The 24054-nt window shown below is 42.3% G+C and overlaps 1 protein-coding gene across 1 annotated transcript in view; it reads left to right on the top strand.

Moving 5' to 3' along the window:
- The window catches only part of DST (dystonin), a 484671-nt gene that overhangs the window by 407799 nt on the left and 52818 nt on the right, over positions 1-24054 (top strand). Inside the window, exons 69-77 of the mRNA XM_015408298.1 lie at positions 809-910; positions 4371-4544; positions 7247-7402; positions 9826-10023; positions 10688-10816; positions 13724-13894; positions 18587-18742; positions 18983-19189; positions 21037-21156. Coding sequence (XP_015263784.1) covers positions 809-910; positions 4371-4544; positions 7247-7402; positions 9826-10023; positions 10688-10816; positions 13724-13894; positions 18587-18742; positions 18983-19189; positions 21037-21156 — 1413 coding nt within the window. The remainder of the gene's footprint in view (positions 1-808; positions 911-4370; positions 4545-7246; positions 7403-9825; positions 10024-10687; positions 10817-13723; positions 13895-18586; positions 18743-18982; positions 19190-21036; positions 21157-24054) is intronic.

Raw genomic sequence — 24054 nt, 5'->3', positions numbered from 1 at the left:
GCTTCGGCTGGAAAGCGGTGAGTGCAGGGCATAGCTGCTCCTATCGGAATGCCTGCCAGAAAAGCTCCGTTTTCACGACCCTCCGGAACTTTCCAAAGTCCCGCAGGGCCCTGATCTTGCCAGGGAGCTCGTTCCAATAAGTCAGACCTGCCAAAGAGAACGCCCTGGTCCTGGTCAATGTCAATCTGGTGTCCTTAGGTCAAGGGAGGGCCAAACGGTTTTGTGACCCTGATAGCAGTGCTCTCTGGGGAACATGTGGGGAAAGGCAGTCCCTCAGATAGGCAGGTCCCTGACCCTAAAGGTCTTTAAAGGTCAAAACCAGCACCTTGAAACAAATCCGGTATACTATTGGCAGCCAGTGCAGTGCCTTTAGCATAGGCTGGATGTGCTCCCACATAGGGAGGCCCATCAACAGCCTGGCCGCCGCATTTTGCACCAGCTGCAGCTTTCAGAGTTGCACCAAGGGCAGCCCCATGTAGAGAACATTGCAGTAGTCTAACTTCGAGGTGACCATAGCATGGATCACTGATGCCAGATCATTGCGTTTGAGGAAGGGAACCAACTGCCTAATCAGCTGAAGATGGTAAAAGGCTGCCTTGGCTTCTACCTGGGCCTCCATTGTTAGGGACGCATCCAGGAGCACTCCCAAACTCCTGACCCTCGGCGCTGGCACCAATGGCACCCCGTCGAAGGCCGGTAGTGGGATCCCTACCCCCAGACTGCTCCGATTCAGGCACAGGACCTCCGTCTTCGTCGGATTCAATTTCAATCTAATTATGTTATTTTAATTAAATATTTTATTTTACAGGCTTTATTTGACTGGGTGGATATTGCTGGCAGTAAATTATCTTCAATGTCACCAGTTGGAACTGACCTAGAAACTGTGAAACAGCAAACAGAAGAACTGAAGGTATGAAATATTAACCTTTTTGTTTTTTTAATCTTTCTATGAGGGTTGGCACTTTGCACTTGCTCTGCAACAAAAAGTAAGTCATTTTCAGATGAGCATCCCATTTTAAAATAGCCCTTTTAAGTTAGAAAATAATGACATCAGTTTTCCCTTTTACAAAAAAATATAATACAAGCTCCATTTTTCCCACTGCATCAATTACTTTTATGACACTTAACTTCCCTTTCAGAATGTGTGCAAGTTCCTGCCAAGTCCATCGTTCTTGATAACATGGATTATTCCTTAACATTCAACAATTGCTTCATTTCCACTAGAGTCTGCAAAGCTATGCAGCAAAAATCCCGAGCCAACATGAAAAGCAAATTTGGAATGGAAGTATGACTCATTCCGTTCATAATACCTGGATATGGCTGTGTGTTTTACACAGGAAGCAGAGATGGTATAAGGTATCCTGTTTTAGGGCACGAAATTAGACTAGATAACTCAATCTAAATCTATTCTTGTAAACAAAGAACACAGGAAGAGAAAATATAAAAATGAGTAGGAAGCCCTACAGAGGTTCAGAATTGAAACAGAAATGGGTGAACTCATTGGCTATGCAGGAGGAGATGTAATGAATTTTTAGTGTAGTGGTGGTTGGGTGCATTTTTATCTGGTCATTCCCAGATTCTCCTGAGGGTAAACAGAAATGTTTGTCCCTTTTCTGTAGGTCTCCAACAAGCTTCCAAGCCTGCAGGTGGATAGTTTGTTCTTTTTTTCCATGTACCCTTTCTAGATACTGTAGTATGAATGGGAATATAAAGATTTTCATATATAGGTTTTTTCCTTCTTGATTGTTCATATTCATATTTCTCTGGTTTTTATAGATTTATTCTTTAAGTAATATTTTATTAGGATGTTAGAAAGGCCTGTTATATAGAAGGCTTTCCTCTTGTAGGTCTGATATTGTTAGCAGACAACATAATAGGTACAAAGTTCATGATTCTGTAGTTCTTAGGGCAAACCTTTCAATGTCTGGGTCAGATACAATTTTAGTCTGATATGAAGAATCCTTGCCCATTATAATTTAGGTTAGGTTAAGTAAACACTTAGTTTGACGTAGATATGTTTCTTTATATCTGGCCAATCAGAGGATTATTACTCAAATTACCACTGTCTTTTGTAACCAATTATGCTGTTTGAATATTGTTTTCTTGATTATGTCAGTCCATGTATAAAATATCATGTATTTCCTGAATATGTTCAGAATATGCTCAAGAAGAAGATGAAGAAGAAAAAGAAGAAAGTTGTCAATTTTTGGTTAACTATTTGGTCTAATTGTTTTCCTATTAATTGAGGCATGTTTCCTGATTATGCTGAGAAGAAAGCAGTCAGTTTTGATGGGTCCTTTGGCCTAACTGTTTTCCATATTTCATTACAATACAATACAAGAACTTCCTCCTCATTTGACTTCATTTTTGACATGGAATCTAATATGTACAACAATACCACATCTTTTATTGGTCTGGGCCCAAATGCCAGCAAATTCAACAGTCTTCTGAAGACGTGCTTGGGGAGGGGCTGTGGCTTAGTGGAAGAGCCTCTGTTTGGCATGCAGAAGGTCCCAAGTTCAATCCCTAGCATCTCCATACATTATATCATCTACTAGCATTAGAAATTCCTGAAAGCAAATAAACTGTAACTAGTCTTTTTTTGGAACCAGCATCAATATCATAGTAAAAACAGGCCTGTTGGTATACCCCCTCCTTACATATACCTGTGTGCTAATTTGCCAAATTATGAAAGGACAGATGAGGGCATTGCAAGGCTTATGGGGGTATCCCACCCCCACAAACACAGTCCACCCACCTGCCTGACTTATGCAGCAGCAGATTCCATTCCATTCCATTCCCTCAAAATGGCAGCGAAGATCTTGTGATATAGCTTCGCAAATTTTAGTTTTTCTACCCATAATTAATATTTTTGTTTGGGGGGATTTTTGCGCAAATCTGGGTGTTGACCCAGGTTTGTACAAGCAACTTCCCTACTCTGTTTTTCTTAAATTTAATATTTATTGAAACATTTGAACAAATACCAACATCAACAATGTAAACAACAAATTGAGCCTAGAAGTGAGTACAACATATCCAAGACATTGGTTAACGTACAGTTCCACATTAATACCTTCAACCTTTCAAATCTCCAGTTTATGTTCTAAACACTTCAAACATGTGATCAAACTGAAAATAGCATGCAAGTTATTACCATTTGCAATTGGTTCTGTCTTCTGTATGAAACCCAAACAACCCCATGGACCAAAATTAGATCAAAAGCATATCCATGAAAGATAAGCAGAGTTCGATGGGAGCACATCCTTGTCTGTCATGTAGTGAAGTATACGAAACCAAATAGATTCAAAGCGGGAGGAAACAGGGGAGAAGTATTTGTTTGATAACTGAATGACATTCGTGGTTTTAGCTAAACTAAATTGGTCCCAGATTTTATTGTGCCAAATTTGTATAGTTGGAGGAGTTTTTCTACCCATAATTACTATTTTTGTTTGGGGGGGATTTTTGTACAAATCTGGGGGCTGACCCAGGTTTGTACAAGCACCTTCCCTACTCTGTTCATGATGCCAGTGTGCTGATTTAGGGATCCAAACACTGAGGACCTGGTTCAGAATTAAGTATAAGGTATTCAAGATAAGGAGCATACTAAGATCATGAGTTTTGTCCTATAATACATGAGTGCCCCTGGAAACTGCAGGTGCCTGTTCCTGTGGAACACCTTACACCAATCTATTGGTCATTTAGGTAACACATGACCCAATATGAGCTGAACCTTCAAGCATATCTATATGGTGGCCATTGGTTGTGTGTATCAGTATTATCTCAGTCACCAAATAATTACAGGGTAGGCAGGTGAAATCAGTCTCTGCTGATGGTCCTTTTTCCATGGTCCTTTTCTGTGGTGGCCCCTTTGTTGTGAAATAGCATTCCATAACATGTGATGAAGACTTCTACTTGGTCACAGTTTCAGAAGTTGCACATGGATGAACTTTTAAAGAGGATTTTTAATACATGTGGTTAGTTTTTAAGCTAACCATTTAGTTCATCTTTTATGCTGACTTTCATGATTCTATTTGTTTTTATTGATTTTCATTTTTGTAAGGTGCCTTAAATTTGTACGGAGAAAGGTGGGATAGAAACAATTTAAATAAAAAGCACTTAGAAAAAGCACACACACACACATGACTTTTACGGAGAGTGAACACCACTGCCACCAGAAGGTTCTTATTTTTCTACATTCAAAAAGTAAGCCAATTTGGATGCAAGAATGATTTATAACTGTAATTTCAATTCAGAAAAAAGCATTCCTCCCTTTATCAGAAGTCTGGAGAACAGCGTGACCTATTTGACTATACAGTAATTAGAGGACGATAGTCTGTGAAATATTCACCTTTGCTCCTCTGTTTCAACAGCAATTTAAGATAGAGGCTTATCAGCAACAGATAGAAATGGAACGACTGAACCATCAAGCAGAGCTGTTGTTGAAAAAAGTGACCGAAGACAGCGACAAGCACACTGTACAAGAGCCCCTATCTGAACTCAAGTTGTTATGGGAAACTTTGGAGAACAAAATTGTTAGCCGCCAGGTAAATGACAACTTCAATTAAACCATACCACAAGCTAAGAACTATACAAATAAGGAAAAATAATAATAGTACATAGCTTCTGGCTTGGTCATCTTCCAACAGGGAAAGACTTCCTTCAATAAAGACTCTTCTTCATCAGAGGTAGTCTTCCTTTGTCAGAAAAAAGCTATTCTTCATTGGAGAAGTCTTTTTTTTTTTGAGGGAAGACTTAGCAGAGCAACCTAACAGGAGTCATATGATCCAACAAATAGTATCTAAGGCATGAGAAGTAATAGTTCCATTTTGTTCTGTGCTAGTCAGGCCCCATCTGGACTACTGTGTTGAGTTCTAGGTGCCACATTTTTAGAAGGATGTAGACAAATTGAAACAGATTCAAAGGAGAGAAACAATGATGGTCAGCACTACAGAAAATAAGTCCTTAGAGGAGAGGTTGAATGAACTGGGTATGTTTATCTAGGACAAGAGGAGACTGAGGAGGAGACTGTATCGCTTGCTTCAAAAACCCAAAGAGCTGTCATGTTGCAAGGACTTGTTCTTTTGCTGCTCCAGAGAGCAAAGATCAGATCTAATGGGCTGAAGTTATAGAAGTGTATTGCAGTTGCACATTAGGGGAAAATTACTAATGGTAAGAGCAGTTAATCAATGGAATCAGTAGCCTATATAGTTGGTGGCCTGCCCCTTGCTAGAAGATGCAAGCAGAAGCTAGACAGCCATCTGTTTGTTTGGATTTCATTTACTGATCAGGGAGTTGGACTAGAAGGTCTGTAAAGCCCCTTATAACTCTGTGACTCTGTGAAAGGATAACTTGAAATGAAAGTGAGCAAATGTAATCCATGTTCTAAGTACCAAACTATATTTGACCATCTATGAACATTTCTGTTGTTTTAAAATGGAGAAGAGCAGCTGTGTAATCCTCCCACCACCACCGGTTCAGATCCAGCAGATTGTTCCCATGAGTGGAAATATTTCCTCACACAAAGGTTTTCCCTGTGTCCACGGTAGCTCCAAATGTCATCCCTGCCTCCTTGAAGAGGGGTGTGTGTGTGTGGTGGGAGGGTTATTGGGCTTCATGGAGAGAGGAGAAAGTTGCACTTGTTCATCAGGTAGAAATCCTTTTGCCCACAGAAATGCTCCACTGGATCATAGTCTGTTTTCTGTCTCTTTTGGATCCCTAGAGGAAAAACATGAACATAACATTCAGTTGCCTTTCTATTTTCCCCTTGCAGTTTAAATAGCATCCCTGGGGTCAGGTGATTAAGAATGTGAAAAGGGCATGAATGGTACAGGTTTTTAAAACAAACAAGCACAACACTTCTGCGCCTCCACACCATGGCCTGGATCCAAAATCCACCCCAACCCCCAGTAGTTGCTCTATATGTTCAGGGATCTTGCATCACCATATTTGTGTTTGTCTTTAGATTTCATTTCTTTGGGGGGGGCATGAAGAACAAGAGGTTAAGATATTAAAAAGAGGAGGGAGAGGGTTAGAAGGAAAAAGGAAAGGCATAATCCAAGCCATATGTTTAGGATCCTGTTTTGAGGTATGTGGCACAGAGGCAGCAGCGGAGGCCAGAGAAGCCCCCATCCACTGAGTGAAAGGCAGCAGCTGCTCCAGGAAAGGGCAGGGTATCTTAAAAGAAGGCAGTAGCAGCCTGGTGGGCCCAACAGGAGCACCACCTGCAGGACAGTCTCCTTTTCGCCAGGCAGTGGCCGAGCATAGCAGCAGGGGTAGAAGGTTTGCCAGCCTAGGGGGTATGGAGGACAGCAAGGGCTTCTGGCTAGCCCTATGCAAACCTAGCTGGGGTGGGGCACTGCAAGGAAGAGGTTAAGAGAGGAACATGGCTCAGAGAAGGAAGGGTCAGTGCTGGGCTTGTACAGCGTGGGTGGAACCCCAGGGATAAAAAGGGAGATGTCAAAAGAGAACAGGGAGGTGAGGAAGCCAAGCTGGCTGGGAAATGCTGAGAGGGTACAAAGAAGGGAGGAATAGGCACCCAAGCGAGGAACTGAGGCCTGGGGCAAGATAAGGATGCCAGACCTGGGCAAGCCTGGTAGAACTGCCCCAAGGGGTAAAAGCTGGTGGATGAAAGGAACTGTGCTGGTGATGAAGCCTGTATGGACTTTGCTGATTCTAATAAGGAGATGCTTAAGGAGTACCATTACGTCTGGTGAGTAAAACAACACATAAAATTCAACAATTACATTTTGAAATTTGAGATTTAGTATTTTAAAAGTTCATAGTTTCATATAAAAAACCCAGAGTAAAGGTGCCTCAGTTGCAATGCTCAGATGTAAACCTTCTGGGCGGTGTTGTGAGGTATCAAGCCACTAATCACTAGGCTAGGGTTGTCAGCAGGGGAGGCCAAGAATAGGAATTTGGACGCCTGCTGCCTTGACTAAAAGCCTGGCAGAACTGCTTTGTTTTGCAGGCCCTGTGGAATGGTAACAGATCCCGCAGTGCCCTGATCTCAGGTGGGAGCTTGTTCCACCAGGCAGGGGCAAGGGCCAAAAAGGCCCTAGCCCTAGTCAAGTCTAGCTGGATGTTCTCGGGCCAGGGACAATCAGAGGATGTAGATCAGTTGAATGCAGATGACGTTGCCTAATTCCAGTCATTGATTTGAGAGTTCATTAAGTGAAACGAATTTTGAAGCCACTTGGTCCTTTCACATCATGTAACAATGTCATTTTTACAATTTCTTTTACAGCATAAGCTGGAGGGTGCTTTGTTAGCTCTGGGGCAGTTCCAGCATGCCCTGGATGAGTTGCTGACATGGCTGATACATACTGAAGACCTGCTGAATGAACAGAAACCTGTGGGTGGTGACCCCAAGGCTATTGAAATTGAACTGGCCAAACATCACGTATGTAACGGAGCAGTCTCGGGTTTACCTGTTGAGACTTATTTTGTTCTTTCATTACCTTGATATTTACTATGTAGCATTCTGAAAACCTTTATACTTATTTTTAAGGACACAGACTGGAAGCAGTGTGTATTTAAGACACTAGATAGCCAGTGCCAAGACCTTCCTTCCTTCCTTCCTTCCTTCCTTCCTTCCTTCCTTCCTTCCTTCCTTCCAATTCCTCAGTCATAAATGGCTCAAGGCACTCTCATTGATTTAAAAAATAATGTTGTCTTGGCAAAGCAGAGCTCAAATACGTAATAAATGAAGTGCAGGTACAGAAAAGGTTCAGCATACACATGCTGTTATGTACTTCCTGCTCATTCAGTTTTCCATGCATGAGAGAGAGAAGAGAGGGACAGAGATATCACAGAGTAGAACTTCTACTTTTATCATCCCAAACATCAATGAGTTGGCGAGTACAAGTCATTACCTTAACAGATTATAGCTGGAAAGGAAAGGAAACATCACATCTGTTTCTCTAACAGAATTTTCACTTTTTCAAATGGGTAGAAATTAAATTTAAAACAATGAAAAATAATAAAACTTTCCGCCACGTTTGAATAGTAATAGAAGCCCAGGAGTGAGCTATGATGGAAATATTATTCAGAGATCATGTTCGTGTGTGTATGCACACACAGAGAAACCTACTTACTAATTAATTTTTTTAGGTGGCTTATAACACATTCCGAAACAATGCATATAAAATAATCAATGCAGGATCCTCTCCTCCCCCTGTGCCACTACAGTGCTAACCAGAATTGAGCCCCTGTGATGCAGTTTAAAGGAGTTCCTGGATGAGAGTTCTTTAAAATGGTGGTACAAACTCTGGGATGTACATCTTGTCTAGTTTGGCCCTTAGAGCCAAATCTTCAGTGAAGATACTAACAACCAGGGCTAGTTTTGGGCAGGAACACACCGGAACAGCGTTCCTGCTGGCTTCTGAGTTGGCCATGCTCAGCTCCCAGCAGCCCTCAGTTGGGCTGCCTCTTTCTTCCGGAGCCAGCACGTGTTGCCTCAGCCAGGAAGGTAAGGAAGCTCCAGGCTGCTCTGGGCTGGGTGGCAGGGACTGCTTTTGGGGCGGTGGGGGGGTGGTAAGGAGGCCGGCGGGTTGGCGGGGACAGCTTTTGGGGTGACGAAGGGCTTCAGAGAGCACCCAGGCTGGCCGTGGCAAGCCTGGGGCTCTAATGAGGCCAGAGGTGACTGCTTTCAGGGCTGGGGGGTGGCAGAGAGGCTGGCGGGCTGGTAGGGACTGTGTTTGGGCAGTGGCAGCAGGGGGGGGGCTTTAGAGAGCACCCAGGCTGGCCATGGCTGGCCTGTGGCTCTGATGAGGCCAGTGGCCTGTGGCTCTGATGAGCGCCAACTGCTGTCGGAGTGGGGGTAATGGAGAGGCCAGCAGGCTGTCAGGGACTTTTTTGGGGATGTGGGCTTCAGAGAGCTCAAAAACAGTTTGAACTGTAATTATTTTACTCCATATAAAGCTGTTTCTATTTTTCTGTTATATTTTGGGGGGTCTTAGGAATCAGGCCCCTGGATCAAACAATTCCATAATATGAATGTTAAAAATAGGACTCACTCACATAGATTTCTACTACAACTATATGTGTCCATTATTTTCTTATGGTAGATGCTATATATATGTCTTATTAAATATTTTAATAAATATCCCCTGAGCCATAAGGGGATGATTTATTTCTGGCCTTTGATTGTCCTTTCCCTTGAGATCTCCTAGTGAAAGGATGGTCATGATCACTCTGTGAGGCAGTCTCGCCCCTATATCAAACACCACAATAAAGTTCTAACAAAGGAATGTGTATTGATGGAGTGTGAAAAAATAGGAAAGTAAAAAGTAGGGATGTTATCAGCTTCCATGGTAACTAGTTTGAAAACTAAATTGTTTAAATGTTTCATGCTTGGAACAAAACAGCAGTTGTCTTTTTCCCGAGTTGGAGAGAAATATTGACATTAAAATAGTCATTTATTTTGTGTTAATTGCATATAAACAGTGTAACAATGGCATATAGCCTATCAGTGCTGTTCAAAAAGCTATAAAATGGGACTTCCTCCAGTAGGTGGAATAAAAATGGTCGTCTTGAACATGTTTGAAGATTAAAATAAGCCAACAATATATTTTCATAAATCCTTAATAAACCTTTAGCCTAATTAGACCATAGTGAGTATTTTACAAATAGAACACATCAAAAACATGTCATCATTTTACGGTAATAACTTGATATAGACTGGATAGCTGAAGTTTCATTCCTGTATACTAGTTCTGAATACGTTCAGTAAAGTTGTACAAAAATGATAGTGCAACTTGTGACAACCAAATGAAATTGGTGATATATATATATAAACAAGACTTAACGTGTTTTTAATTGCAGGTGCTGCAAAATGATGTGTTAGCTCATCAGTCCACTGTAGAAACAGTTAAGAAAGCAGGAAATGATCTGATTCAGTCAAGTGCTGTTGAAGAAGCAAGCAATCTACAGAGCAAGTTGGAACGTCTCAATCAATGTTGGCAAAATGTCTGGGAGAAAACAGAAAAAAGGAAACAACAACTGGACAGTGCTTTGATCCAGGTATGTAGGAGAAATTGAACATCCTAAAGACTCGCTTGTATTGATTAAATACATCTGTACATGATCCATCCGGCATTAAATGCTTCAAAACCTGACTGATGCTTATGTAAATCTGGTGGATTCTGAAATGCTTATCTTAAGCTGGATGGTGTTCTTTGTGTATTACAATAATATGAAGTATCACACTATAAACCTTAAACATTGTGGAGTATCTTGGACTGCATAGCTTCCTGTTTATATAGCAACTAGTTGACTTGTGCTGAATTGTACTGTACTTCTTTTCAGCAATTTTTAATAGTATAGGTTAATTTTGTGTGGGGTTTTGGCATTCCAAATGCTTAATTGGGTCTTGATTCAGTCATAGTTGTAAACTGAGATTTAAAATGTATACGCTTCTTTTTCCATTATAAGTTCTGTAGTTGTAACATTTGTGAGAGCTCTGTCTGTCTGTCATTCTCTATTCAGCAATGTTCCATTGTGTGTGCAATAATTTTCAGTAAAACCCCAGGGGGTATTTTTGGTTTATTGAATTTTCCTTTTAGCTTTTTTTAAAATGTTATTATTAAAATCTGGTTTAATGTGCCCAAGTTCAATTGTCTCTTAGCTGATGAGGCAATTCTGGGTACTGAAATATATTCCAAAGCGCTATAATGTATCTCTTTAGGCACAAGGTTACCATGGTGAAGTTGAAGATCTGCAACAATGGCTGACTGAAACTGAGCATCAGCTTTTGGCATCAAAACCTGTTGGTGGTTTACCAGAAACTGCAAGAGAGCAGCTTAATACCCATATGGTAAGGGTCTTAATATCTGCAGATGGTCCCAATTTGGAAGCTAAACCTTTGTGGCCATTTGTTGTAAAGTGCTGGCAAGCTTTACACAATAAAATGTCTGTAACATGGTTAAATGAGCAAACTCCTTTGTAAATTGCCAGGCTACAAAGTTGATTGAGTAGTACAGTCCTCAGCATTGTGTCGCTTAGGGGGAAATTTGCTGTGTTCTTTTTATCCCTCTTCCTTACTGATCTTGTATTATTTATTTATTTATGTTTGAGAATTCTATCCTGCCCTCCCCCGCAAGCAGGCTCAAGTGAGTCAGCAGTTAAAATACACTATACATACAATTTAAAAACTATAAAACCCGTAATACAGTACATGATGGCAAGCTCCATGGTGTATGCTGCCTATGTGCCCAAGCGCTGGCCTACCCGAAGGTGGGTAAAACTCCACCAGAGGAACAATTAAAGTGCACAAGACAAGCTGAGGCAGAGTAGGGCAGGGGAGGCCAATGTAATTTGACATCCGTAGCCTCAACCAAAGGCCTGGCGGAACAACTCTGTTTTACAGGCCCTGTGGAACTGTACTAAGTCCCGCATGGCCCTGATCTCACTAGGGAGGGTGTTCCACCAGGCTGGAGCCAAAGCCAAAAAGACTCTAACTCTGGTTGAGGCCAACGGATGTCTTTTGGGCCAGGGATTACCAGCAGGTGATGGTCAGCCAAACATAAGGCTCTCCGGGAAATATATTGGGAGAGGCAGTCCCACGGATACATTGGCCCCAGACCGCAGAGGGCTTTAAAGGTTAGTACCATCACCTTGAATTTGATGCAGCACTCAACTGGAAGCCAGTGCAGCTGGCAAAGCACTGATTGTGTATGCACCCAGGGCTTCAAAGTAGAGAAGTTGTTCTTTTGTGCTTTAGCATCTATACCAGCGAAACTATTTTATTTTAAAAGGAAAAGATCGCCCAAAAACAAATAACTGTCCCAGTTGTCCTTATTTTATTTTTTATGACTCATTATATTGGCCACAGTCCTGAATATAAAGCCACTGCTATATGACTAATGCATGGCCAAGGACATACTGAGCTATAGGGTTGCCAAGTCACCTTCTCTTTGCAGTGGGGGAGACTTCGCGCACGCACCTCAATGGTATCGCCCGGAAGTGACGTAATCACGCCAGCCATGTCGCCAGGCGACGCTCTAGCATTCACCCAAAAAACTCTATGGTACCATAGAGTTTTCAGGGCAATTGCTAGAGTGTCGCCTGGCAATATGCACTGCGTGATTATGCCACTTCCAGGTGACGTCATGGTGCCGGGCACGTTGGCCTGATCGGGCCACTTCAGGGGTGGGGTTCCCCCCGCCGGCTGGATCCAGACCGGCAGATTGGGGGCCCTTTCAGCGGGTGAATTCCTGACCCCCGGGGGGACTTGGCAACCCTACTGGGCTATGTCCTCTTTCAGAGAATCCCCTGCTAAACTATGGTCCCGGTCACACGGGCAGGAAACTGCGGGGGGGAAGCGTGGCTGTTTGCCCCGGGGCAAACTAACACGCAGTTAAGCGATCAGACCTCCTGTGGAGGTTCTGTGGAGGTACCGTGGAGCTTCCGTGGTTAGGGAGAGGTGTCGATCACAACACACGCCTGCGCGCAACAAAGAAGCGCGCGGCGCGGCAAACTGGTTTTATTTTTTTGTGTACAGTACGAATGCGCATGCTCCATTGGGTGCGTGTGCGCATCCACGGAGACTTGGAGAAAAAAAAACCTTTTTCACAAGGGGACATGGGCGGGAGCCGGATGCCACCGGAAACGCGATCAGACGCCCGCCCTTGCCCCGCAGTTTCCGGAAACTAGTACCTCCGAGGTACTAGTTTTTTGCTGCGTGTTTTCGGCAGGAAGCCTCGGTTGTGCCACGGAAGCGCTACGCTTCCCAGATGTGCTGGTAAGATCGCGCCCGGAAACTCCGCCTGTCTTCCGTATCTCTTGCGTGGCTAATGTTGCGTGTGACCGCAGCCTATAAACCTTTTCTTTAACATGGTGATGGAAGGAAGAACTTCTGAAGGGCAGCTGATACAATGAATAATGATGAGTTAATGGAAATAGAACTTGCATACCTCTTGGTTGTAGACCGCTGTCTCAGGATCTAGAATTTCACAATAGGGTTTGCTTGATGGAAGGCAGCATGGCCTAAGAAGTGGATCATTAGGCTTGTACAACCATAGAGGATTGTAAATTACAGTAAAGTAAAAGTAAAGGTTCTCTTGCTTGAAATCCAGTCAAATCCAACTCTAGGGTTGCAGTGCTCATCTCCGTTTCAAAGCTGAAGAGCCAGCACTGTCCGAAGATGTTTCCGTGGTCATGTGGCTGGCATGACTAAACACCAAGGCGCATGGAACGCTGTTACCTTCCCACTGAAGTGGTCCCTATTTATCTACTTGCAATTTCTTGCTTTCGAACTGCTAGGTTGGCAGGAGCTGGAACTAGAGATGGGAGCTCACTCTGTCATGCGGCACACTCGTGTCTCGAACTGCTGAACTACTGACCTTCCACAGCCTGCAGTTCAGCATCTTAACCACTTGAGCCACCACAGCAGTGTACTATAAATATAAATAAAACAAATACAGAGTGTAGACATCTTCATGTACTTCATGCATCCTTCTTGTTTTTCTATACTGATTTTTTATCAGAGAATATCCACAATTCCACAGTACATATCCTCCATGACATCTGCCATACCTAGCAAAGGCTGGTGCTTATGCACAATTTTGTATCCAACTGCATTAACCTTGAGTTAGAAAGATTTAGGTAATTACACATTTCTGTTGCACATTATAGTAAAATGTAAATGTTTTTGAGGCTAATCTTTTTAGAGTATAATTGTTTATGTATTCATGATTTGAGGTATTTTGTTGTCCTTGTTTAGGAACTCTGTTCTGCCTTTGAAGCCAAAGAAGAAACATACAAATGCCTGATGCATAAGGGCCTACAGATGCTTGCAAGATGCCCAGAGTCTGTTGAGACAAATGTTGAGCAAGACATAAATAACCTCAAAGAAAAATGGGAATCAGTAGAGACGAAGCTCAGCGGAAAAAAAGTATGATGCAATTGACACATGAGGAAATTTTCTGAAATGTGTTGAGGAATGTTTTAGTTGAATTGTTTTAGGTGTAAAATAGTTTTAGGTGTTGAATAGTTTGGCATCCTTTAGCTCCACACTGTCTAAGCAATAAATTATGTCACACACCAAAAATTCATATGGGAAAGCACATCAATAAAACATATGGTGGTGATGGACCAGTGACTGTATCTCCTATTGTAGTGCAGAGGCCACAAATTTAGGACTGAATGAAGCCTTTCAAGTCCACCAAGTCTGTCAACTTGTCAGCATGAAACTGGTGGTTTAATTTTATTGCTGGCATTTTGAATGTAACAATTCTTTAAAGTTTCAAGTGACAAGGCCTCTACTGCATCCTCTGGGAGGACTACCTCATACTCCAGCAGAAGCATCAGACTCATGTTTAACCACAGGTTTCCATGGGAATATACATTCCTTTTTAAAAATTGTTCCAAATGTGAATAAACAGTTTATTCTGAGTTCAAACTATAAATTACATCCTAAGGCAGCTGGAAAAAATGTTTGTAAAGAACAGAAATGATTCAATAAATAAAGGAGGCTATTCTTAGAAATAAACAGTATTTGCACTCTCCTTTTCATGGTAATATAAATTAACTAGCCTGCTACCCGTGCTTCGCTATGGTATTTAAGTTCCATAAATCCAGTTATAATACGAATGATGTGAAATTTGAAATGTGACATTTGTTGTAGGAATTCTAAAAGAGAAGACTGTAGTGTAAGAAATGAAGTTAGACATACGTACTTTCTTTTTTCTCTACTGAAGGACCTCTCTGTAGACCACATTGGTGGTTCTGCCCTCAGGTGCTAGGATCACCAGGCTGTTTGATGAGCTCACTTTGGAGCAGGCCACATAGAACTGTCCATTTAAGAAGCAGTCGTCTGTTAAGTCAACTCCTGCTACTTTCCAGGAAAGGGATGGCCTCTCTACTTGTATTCCTGGATTGTTTTGCTCATATGGAGACTGTGTTGTTCTGAGCACCTCAGGGTGATCTTGTTGGTACTTGGCCTGTGCATCTCAGTGCACTGCAGAAGTACTATGTACAAATGTCTTTGCCACATTCCTAAGTTGCCTCCTCCTTGTAGCATTGGTGTATCTGGTTCGACGTTTGTCAGGAGCTTTCTTGGGGGCAGTAAGAGGTGAGAGGTGTGAGGGGGAGTTGGTGTGAGGTAGTGGTGACATGGTGGACATTTCTTCAGGTTCATGAGGGAGGCACGCATCGAAATAGCTCCTAGAAATGTTCTTTACTATCTCTCCATAAACATTCATACCCTGGTCCTGCTCCTACACCTGACAGACACCGGCCTGTCTGGTGTTGGGGGGGGTTGTATTTAAAGGCATCGGGGAGGCTGGGCCAGCAGTAGTGCTAAGACAATCCTGCTGAGCAAACCTCCCTGGCGGCTGTAAGCATCCCACCTCCTCTCCTACACCTGACATGCAGCTGCCTGTCCAGTGTAGGACGGGGAAGGGGGAGGAGTATTAGAAACTGCTGTGGAGGCAGGGCTGGCAGGATCACTAAGGCGTTGTTGCTGGGGCAGGCTCCCTTGTGGTTTTAAGCATCCTGCAACCGCTGCTGCACCTGACAGACAACCGCCTGTTGGATGTAGGAGGTGGGGGGAGTGTGTTGGAAGCCACCCCACTACCTCTTCTACACTTCACAGGCAGCTGCCTGTCCAGTGTAGGAGGGGGAGGGAGAGGAGTATTAGAAGCCACTGTGGAGGTGGGGCTGCACCTGACAGACAACTGCCTGTTAGGTGCAGGAGTTGGGGGAACCATGTTGGAAGCCACCCCACCTCCTCTCCTACACCTGACAGGCAGCTGCCTATCCAGTGTAGGAGGGGGAGGGGGGAGGAGGATTAGAAGCCACCAGGGAAGGTGGGGCTGTACCTGACAGACAACCGCCTGTTACTTGTAGGAGGTGGGGGGAATGTGTTGGAAGCCATCCCACCTCATGTCCAACACTCGACAGGTAGCTGCCTATCCAGTGTAGGAGGGGGAGGAGTATTAGAAGCCACTGTGGAGGTGGAGCTGCACCTGACAGACAACCGCCTGTTAGGTGTTGGAGGTGGGGGAAGTGTGTTGGAAGCCATCAGAGAAGCTTGGCCAGCAGCTTTGCTTCACCTCACAGGCTTTTTTTAACCTCAGAACACTCAGCTCTGCAGCTGACCAATCAGAGAGTGGGGGGTGCAGAGAGTCAGCTGTCTGGCAGCCGCATAGGAATCAATGGGGGGAGCACATTTCCCCTCTTTTGACCCACTTAATGGTCGAATTTCTAAAAATCCCCTCTTAGCGAGCACCTACGGCACAGTAGGAGCGCTCTCCCCGAATTTGGTGTCTTTAGGTCCAGCGGTTTGGCCTGGGCGTTGATTTTATGGTGAGGGGACTTTCTTTTATATATATAGATGGATCGGTTCAGAGGCGTGGTTCAAGCATTTGCTGGACAAGAGTAATTGCGTAGTGAGTGCATAGTGGGCACATCCTTTCTCATACCCTAGGCAGACTATCTACAGATGATAACAGAATCCACTTAGGGCTGATTTCACTATCACATCTTTGTACTTTCTGATCAAACTGCCCTTCATACCAAACCCATTCTGGGGGAAATCAAACAAGCAGTCCAAGATGGCTCATACTTTTAAAAATTTATTTTGTTTTGTTTCAGTTTTTCTGTTCTGCTCATGTAGACTGCAGACACTGGGGAGATTGTTTTCTGCAGGTCCTATAAACACACATATCTGCAACAATGATTCAGGGATCCCAGAAAGATAAAGCCTAAATGTTGTAAAAGAGACAAACAAAACAAAACTACAAAAGAATACCTTCAGAACTCTCCTTTTGTGTGCCAAAAATACCTATTTAAAGTACTTATTTATTTATGCATTAAAGGGACTGGTTTAGAAGGCATTTCAGAATAATAGAAACCCCTTCAAAAACAGCAGCTTACATGCTAAAAATTTTACATTTTTAGGGTTTTTTTAAAGCAAACCAAAGGCTAGTTTTTGAAGAGGGTTCTGTTACTTTGTTGTTGTTATTTTATGTTGGCAAATGGATGCACTTTTCCCAGGATCCCCGAATCTCACAGTTCTGGAAATGCACATTCATGGGACTTTGTCCATAGTCTCTGTAGACACTGAAAGGTATATTGTCTGTTTAATTCTTTGGTTCTATTCCCTGAAGTTATGCAAAATTCAACAGAAGACCATTAGAAGGGGTGGAAAATGGTCAGTAAAATCAGTAAAAGTCCGTTTTTTCATCTTGGTCAGTAACTTGTCAGACTTTTAAAAAATTGGTCAGTAAAGTTAGTATTTCTTTGTTTTTTGTGAAAGCAGTTTGTGTTCTTTTGTTTTTGTTACTTCATTTGGGGAAAAACATGATGACTTCCCAGTGAGAAGACAGATTGTTTTCAGTTCAGTTATGAAGTACTTTAAGGACTTTGTTTCTAAGCGTAAAAGTGATTTGGTGAAATTTTCTACAAAGTATAGAAACATAATTAACCTCTTAAAACATGAGACAATGAAAGCAGAGGTGATGTTTTGTTGCATTATTTACAAAGTTCAGTGGAGTGTTCCAGAAAGAAGAGTTTTTGGTGCATGTGATACACAGTGAAGTAAAAACACTCACAAAAACCATAATGAATCTTGTTTGTAAGAGTTCAGCACCACTGCCTCTTGAAGCCTTCAGTGATGAGCACTGCATACCTGTGAGAGAAGTAATCAGTGAAAGTAGAATCTGTGATGAACCGGAAAAACTTTCTGAAAAGGAACAACTACTCTTTTTAATGGGAGCAAAAAAAAAATTTCATAGCAGCCTTTTAAAACGCTAATTCATAAATAGGCTGACATTAAATTGTTCAATAATTTGTTAGTTTTTTGTCCGTATTTGGTCAGGTTTTTTTTTTGGAATTTTGGTCAGTAAAATCAGTATTTTTGACCCTCTGACTAGTTTCCACCCCTGCATTAGAATGAAACAACTGAATTAAAAGTGGAACCATTCTTAATTGAAGCTGGAACAATTTGCTTTTCTGTTGTAGTATTACACTTGATGCAGACTCACAATTGAATACCTAATTCATAATATTCTTCTATGAGACATCAGCTGGACCCATCTGTCCCACCATACAAAGCCTCTTGCTTGCTCCATAAATATGTCAACTGGGTCTTTGTTCAGTAGCAGGAAGTAGACTTCTTTCTAATTAGGAATGTTCAATCTAGTTGGCCAAACAGCTCTCCAACCCTGTTTTATATTAATTGTGACTATTCTTCATGCAGTACTGATGCATATGGTCCTGATTCATGCAATCATAATCAAAGCTGAAGTGCACATATTTGTTTTTGGAATCCTTTTGAGACACTTGTAAGCATGATCATTTAGCATTAAGAAGCAGGGTTGTTTTTTTTCAGTACACAGAAATCTGTATATAGGACTGGATACTCTTGCATGCTCACTCCCAGTAGGTTTTTCCTCACTGTCTTTTTCTGTAGAAAACACTTAAAAATACCTTTTAATCTATTTAGGAATACAAAGTATGTCACTGTTATCCTAGAAACAATTTAGTGGGGAAAGTTGTTCTCTTCCAATGTACAGTTAATTGTAAAACTGTTTAATTCCCCATAAACTGTCCACCACAATTAAAGTATGGCATGTTCTTGCAGACCAAACTGGAAGAAGCCCTCAGTTTGGCAATGGAGTTCCACAACTCACTACAAGACTTTATCAACTGGCTTACTCAAGCTGAGCAAACCTTGACAGCAGCTTCTCGACCAAGTCTTATTTTGGACACTGTCTTGTTTCAAGTTGATGAGCACAAGGTATGTAAAGAAACAGCAGTGGAGGTGTATCACTCTTCTTCCCACTCCTGACAAGGCACTGGAATGGCTCATATTAATGTTTTAAGCAACTCAGAAACACTGAAGTCCAAATGACATTTTACAGCTTTATAAATGGCATTTTATAGTTTCTCTAGGTAATAAAATAGATAAGCCAGCACATCATTTATTTTATATGTGTGTAACTATGAGTCTTTACAAATGTCAACTTTCTTTTGGAAGGTCTTTGCTACAGAAGTGAATGCCCACCGTGACCAGATTATAGAATTGGACAAAACTGGAACACATCTGAAATACTTTAGCCAGAAACAAGATGTTGTCCTCATTAAGAATCTTCTGATCAGTGTCCAGAGTAGATGGGAAAAGGTAGTCCAGCGCTTAGTGGAGAGAGGAAGAGCTTTGGATGATGCAAGGAAACGAGCCAAGCAGGTAATGTGGCAAATGTAGCACACCTGTAACTAAAGTTGCATTCTTGAAACAGGTGGTACTTTCCAAGTCTTTTAAAGGACACTGTTTAGTAGAATGAGTGACTGGTTATAGCCAGAGCAGCTATTTTTACAGTTCCATCACACCACAAGATACTTTCATCTAGAAGGTGGAATTATCACTTATCCCTACCTTGCAAAATAAATTATTCTCCTTTTAATTGTTATGATTATGTAACAAGCACCTTTTCTGCAGTCAGTTCCCATTTGCTCATTGGCCTAATGCTTTTTTCCTCATGTTGGTATTTCGATGAAGGCTGAGGGAGATTTTACAATCAAATCTGAGTTCTCTCCCTTTGGGCTGCTCTTCAAATTAAAACTTCAGAGCAAACTAATTTATACAGTAGCCAAATTGCACGCTCACGACTTTAATGCCAGTAGCTCACAAAGTAGAATTTTTGCTCACAAAACTCCACAGCTTAGAGACAGCATTTATTGTGCTCAAAGTGCAATGTACTTTTAGGGACAAATCATAATACGAAGGTGATATCACCCTTATATGGAGACAGCACCATTTCAGTTTGCATGTATGTTCTAAGTAATAGAGGGGCAGGAAATTGCTACAACTGGAAAGAGACTTCATTTTCAACGTTTTTTTCTGGCATGTATGTTTTTTCACATTGGATGTATTTTGTCAAGTGAGCTATTTTAGACAAAAGGTTTCCAATATGAAAATATAGACAGGATTGTACATGTGTGAGGTTTGTACCATCTAACTTTCATGGTGGGAATTATCCCAATGAGACAGGCTGAGGACAGACTGGCAGTATGAAGCGCAAGGGAGGCGGGGCAAAAACACCTGGACCAAGTTGTGCCAGGGATTCCCGGTCACACTGCACCTACTGATGCGGGAGAATACCGAGGAGGAGGCACAAGGGAGCGTTCACACTGTTGGCCTGCCCCTGGCGGAGGCGTGGCTGTAAGTGGCTTTTTTTCACTCAGGCAACATGCGCATAGGCGCAGCACCATGTCAGCAATTGGGGCAGGATCCCATTGCGCCTGCCCGTGCCCCGCATTGGGCGGTAGAGCAGCACACATCCAGTCACATCACTGCTGCCTTTCCAGGGCAATCAACTGCACCTTCCTGGTGCCAGAGTGAGGCCAAGAGGTCAGTCACCATGGATGCCGAGGACGCAGGCAGCTCCAGTGCATATAGCGCATGGGTGCTTATGCGCATCCCTACTGGATCAGCCAGTTCACATTATCAATGCAGCTCGTTTGCAGCTTTTAGTGTGCACACTTCCGGGAAGCAGGATCAACGCGCCCTCCAGGGTTTGCTACGGCTTTCACCTGGTACTTTTTTAACTCGGTAGGGAATCGTCATAGGACGGGTTGAGTACGGCTGGGGAACGCCTGACAGCTGTGGCTGTGTGAACCGGCCCCTTTAATCCGTTTGTGAAACGTGCCTATATCGGGCCAAACTGCCAGTCTGAATTCAGCCACAGTGTGCACATGGAACTTGACTCCTAGATAAAAATCCCATCAGGTACAAATAGGTTCACTAATTTTTCTCCGGCATCACTCTATTGTATGCATCTGTTTGCCGCTGATAAAATTTGTATTGTAACCTATTAGTTATGAGAAGGAATAAGACATTTATGGTAAATTACGTATTGCAATCAAATTAAAAGTCTTTAAAATGTTCTTTTCAGTATATAGCTGTGCTCGTAGCTAGATGACATGACTTTGAGTAATATTTATTTATAGTTAATATTTTATTACATGTAGAATGTTTTGGATGCTTGGTTATAAAGGTATACATAATGCAAGTGAATTTTTACTCTCCTACAGTTCCATGAAGCCTGGAACAAACTTATGGAATGGCTGGATGATTCAGAAAATACTTTAGATGCAGAGCTTGAAATTGCAAATGATCCTGATAAAATTAAGATGCAGCTTACCCAACATAAGGTGAGTCATCATTCATGGAATGTAAAAGATGGTTCAGTCAGACTTCACAAACTTCAGTCAGTGGAGCACTGTATAATTAGCAGGGGAGGGACATTTATTGGCTTCTGTAGGCTGGAATGTTTGTCACCATCAGAATCAAACTCTTGCTGAGTTCAAAAAAGGCAAGTAAATAGAAGCTGTAAGGCTCTCTGCAGGGTCTGGGGGTGTTTTTTTCTGAAGACAAAGGGAAGAACATGAATAGGAAAGGCACAGTAATAATTATAGAAGCTGGAAAAAAATGTCCATTAAAAGCTTGATTAAAAACTTTTGATCAAAGATGCAGTCATCTTGGTTAATAGGGTTTAATCACACCTTTTTTGTTTGCTTCTATTGCTAGGAGATTATGAGTATGGCCATTTCCACCCCATTCTTATGAAAAAGAAATCAGTTTCATAACCAGCCCTTAGCTGGTTTAGTGAAAGAGTAATAATTATTATTGTTGTTGTTTATTGTTTGAAAGGAATTAGCAGCAATGGAGCTGTCAGCTACAAAAGTTAAACTTGCAATAGGAATGGATAATTTTCCTGTTAAGAGTTTGCAGCTGCAAAGCTCCTCTTCATAAATCTCATTATGGGTGGATGAAAAGTAACCTTTAACCCTTGGACCTTTATAGCTCCAGGGAAAAGGTCACACTGTGAATAGAGACAATCTATTTCATGGTTCTGTTCTGCAAAGCTGCCTTCATTCTGAACTTCAGCGATTGCTGTTATGTTGGTCTGCCTGATATTCTTAGCATTCTGGTCATCAGTCTTTCTAGCGTAACATCTTCTGTGGGTTTTTAAAAATCTCTCTTTAGCCCTTGTTTGCTTTATATAAGAAAATAAACCTTTGCTTCCTACTATGGTTATTGATACAAGCTTCAAGTCCTTCGTTGTTACAGTACTGACAGATGATCATCCAAACTTGTCAGGCTTCCCAGTCAAGAAACTCAACAACGTTCCTTCAGAAGTTTCTGTTTATTGAGGACTAGTACTTAGGACACCATGAACTCTTGTATCAGAAATGGGATAAGAGCTAACACGTATAGATATACCCCCTTCAAACTAGACCCCCTGATATAATAAAACCAATAAGCAGGCACCTGCAAATGCGGGCAAAGAGACAGCAGTTACATTCCCAGTGGGAAAAGAAGACCCAGCCGAGCCGAGCCTTCAAGGACACCAGACAGATAACAGAGTGAAGCTGAGGAGGCACGGGGGATGGGAGGGAGAAAGGAGAGAGAGAGAGCACCCCACACATTCCAACCCATGACAGCATTAGCTGACAAAACTATACTATATGTTTACTTGCAGTCAAGAAGACTTGTATTTTTGTTGTTATTTTTATAAGCTTGTATACTCAGCTGAAATGCCAAAAATGTGACAGAGAGTATTGTAGCTTGGTTTGACTTGTGTCTGTTGAATGGTGCAGCAGATTTTTTGCCCACTGCTCAGCTAACCCCATCAGTTGCCCACAAGTTTCTAAATATCCCTGAAGTTACATCACTGAAGTGGCTCTCTGGAAGAATTTTGAGGATCATACTGAGAGTTTACAGTCTCTGTCTCAACTTCCTCTTTCACCAAGGTAATTCTTCCATGGGCCAGATCAGTTATTTCCTAGAAGCCAGGCATGTCCACTAGTAAGGTTGTCAGGAAAAATTTACAATAGCAGATGTCTCCATGGATTTCCTTAGAACTGGTGGTGTAACTGCCAATGGGTAGCCAGAACAGTTTGCAGCTGCAACTGGACTAGAAGTGGTGAGTATAGTTCTGAGTCTGAGATATCAAGGGCAAGATCCCTATTTTTGGTCCAGGGTGGGTTCAGCAGGGTAGCAAAAAATAAGTCTCCACTTATCCTAGTAGGAAAAACAAGAATTTAAAGCATCCTCAATAAGGTACTCCATAGCTGAATGTTTGGAATTTTCCACTTTTTCTTTTGGGATTGAGACTATTTATAAGAACTGTAAGAGTCTGGAAGGGGACTAATAGGCCATTGACTGCAACCCCCTGCTCAGGGCAGGAATTCCAAGATAGAGCTTTTCCAACGGATAGCTATCCAATCTGTTGTCTGAAAACCTCCAGCAAGGGGCAGCCCACCACCTTGCAGCTAGCCTGCAGAGATTGTCTGGAGGCTTTAGCTGACAGACAACCTTTATTGGCATGTCAAAGATAAAAGTACATTAACAAATTTTAAAAATACATTGAGGTAACAAAGTGATCGTAAGACCAACCAAAATGAAATAGATCAGTTAATAGCTTCCCTGAATCGAATTGCAGACTGGAGAAAAAAGTTGACATTAGAGGTTATGAGAAAGTTATGTCCAGAAAGTAACCACTGAACCTTGACACTGTCAGGGAGGCCACACCATGTACAGAGAAGGGAGTTAATTGCCCCCGCTTCCTTGTCCCACACCGACCAATTCCACTCAGTGTCATTGAACTTGCGGGATACATATGCAAGGGGGTGCAACCTTCCATCCCCCCCTTGTTGCAAAATGGTGCCGCCCATAGCAACATCCGACGCATCAACTTGCACAATAATTTTTTTTATTTCCGTCGGGGTGTGCTAAAATTGGCTCAGATGTGAACAGAGTCTTCAATCGATCGAACGCCTCCTGGCATTCAACTGACCACATCAGCTTGGCACCCGGCTGAGTGCTCTCAGGCCCCTTTCCTTTAGTTTTCAATAGATCCGTTAGCGGTAAGCTCACCTGAGCAAAATTTGCGAGAAAAGATCTGTAAATATTGGCGAATCCTAGGAACGCTTGAAGCTGCCTCCAGATGCGAGGTGGCTCCCATCCCAGTACATCCCGCACCTTGGCTGGGTCCATTTCCAAACCCCTGGGGGAGATGCGATAGCCTTGGAAATCAATCTTGGTGC

The sequence above is a fragment of the Gekko japonicus genome, unplaced genomic scaffold (genome assembly GCF_001447785.1).
Source record: "Gekko japonicus isolate JY-2015 unplaced genomic scaffold, Gekko_japonicus_V1.1 scaffold383, whole genome shotgun sequence".
NCBI lineage: Eukaryota > Metazoa > Chordata > Lepidosauria > Squamata > Gekkonidae > Gekko > Gekko japonicus.
The sequence above is the reverse complement of the archived record's forward strand: the minus strand, read 5'-3'. Positions and strand labels throughout refer to the sequence as shown.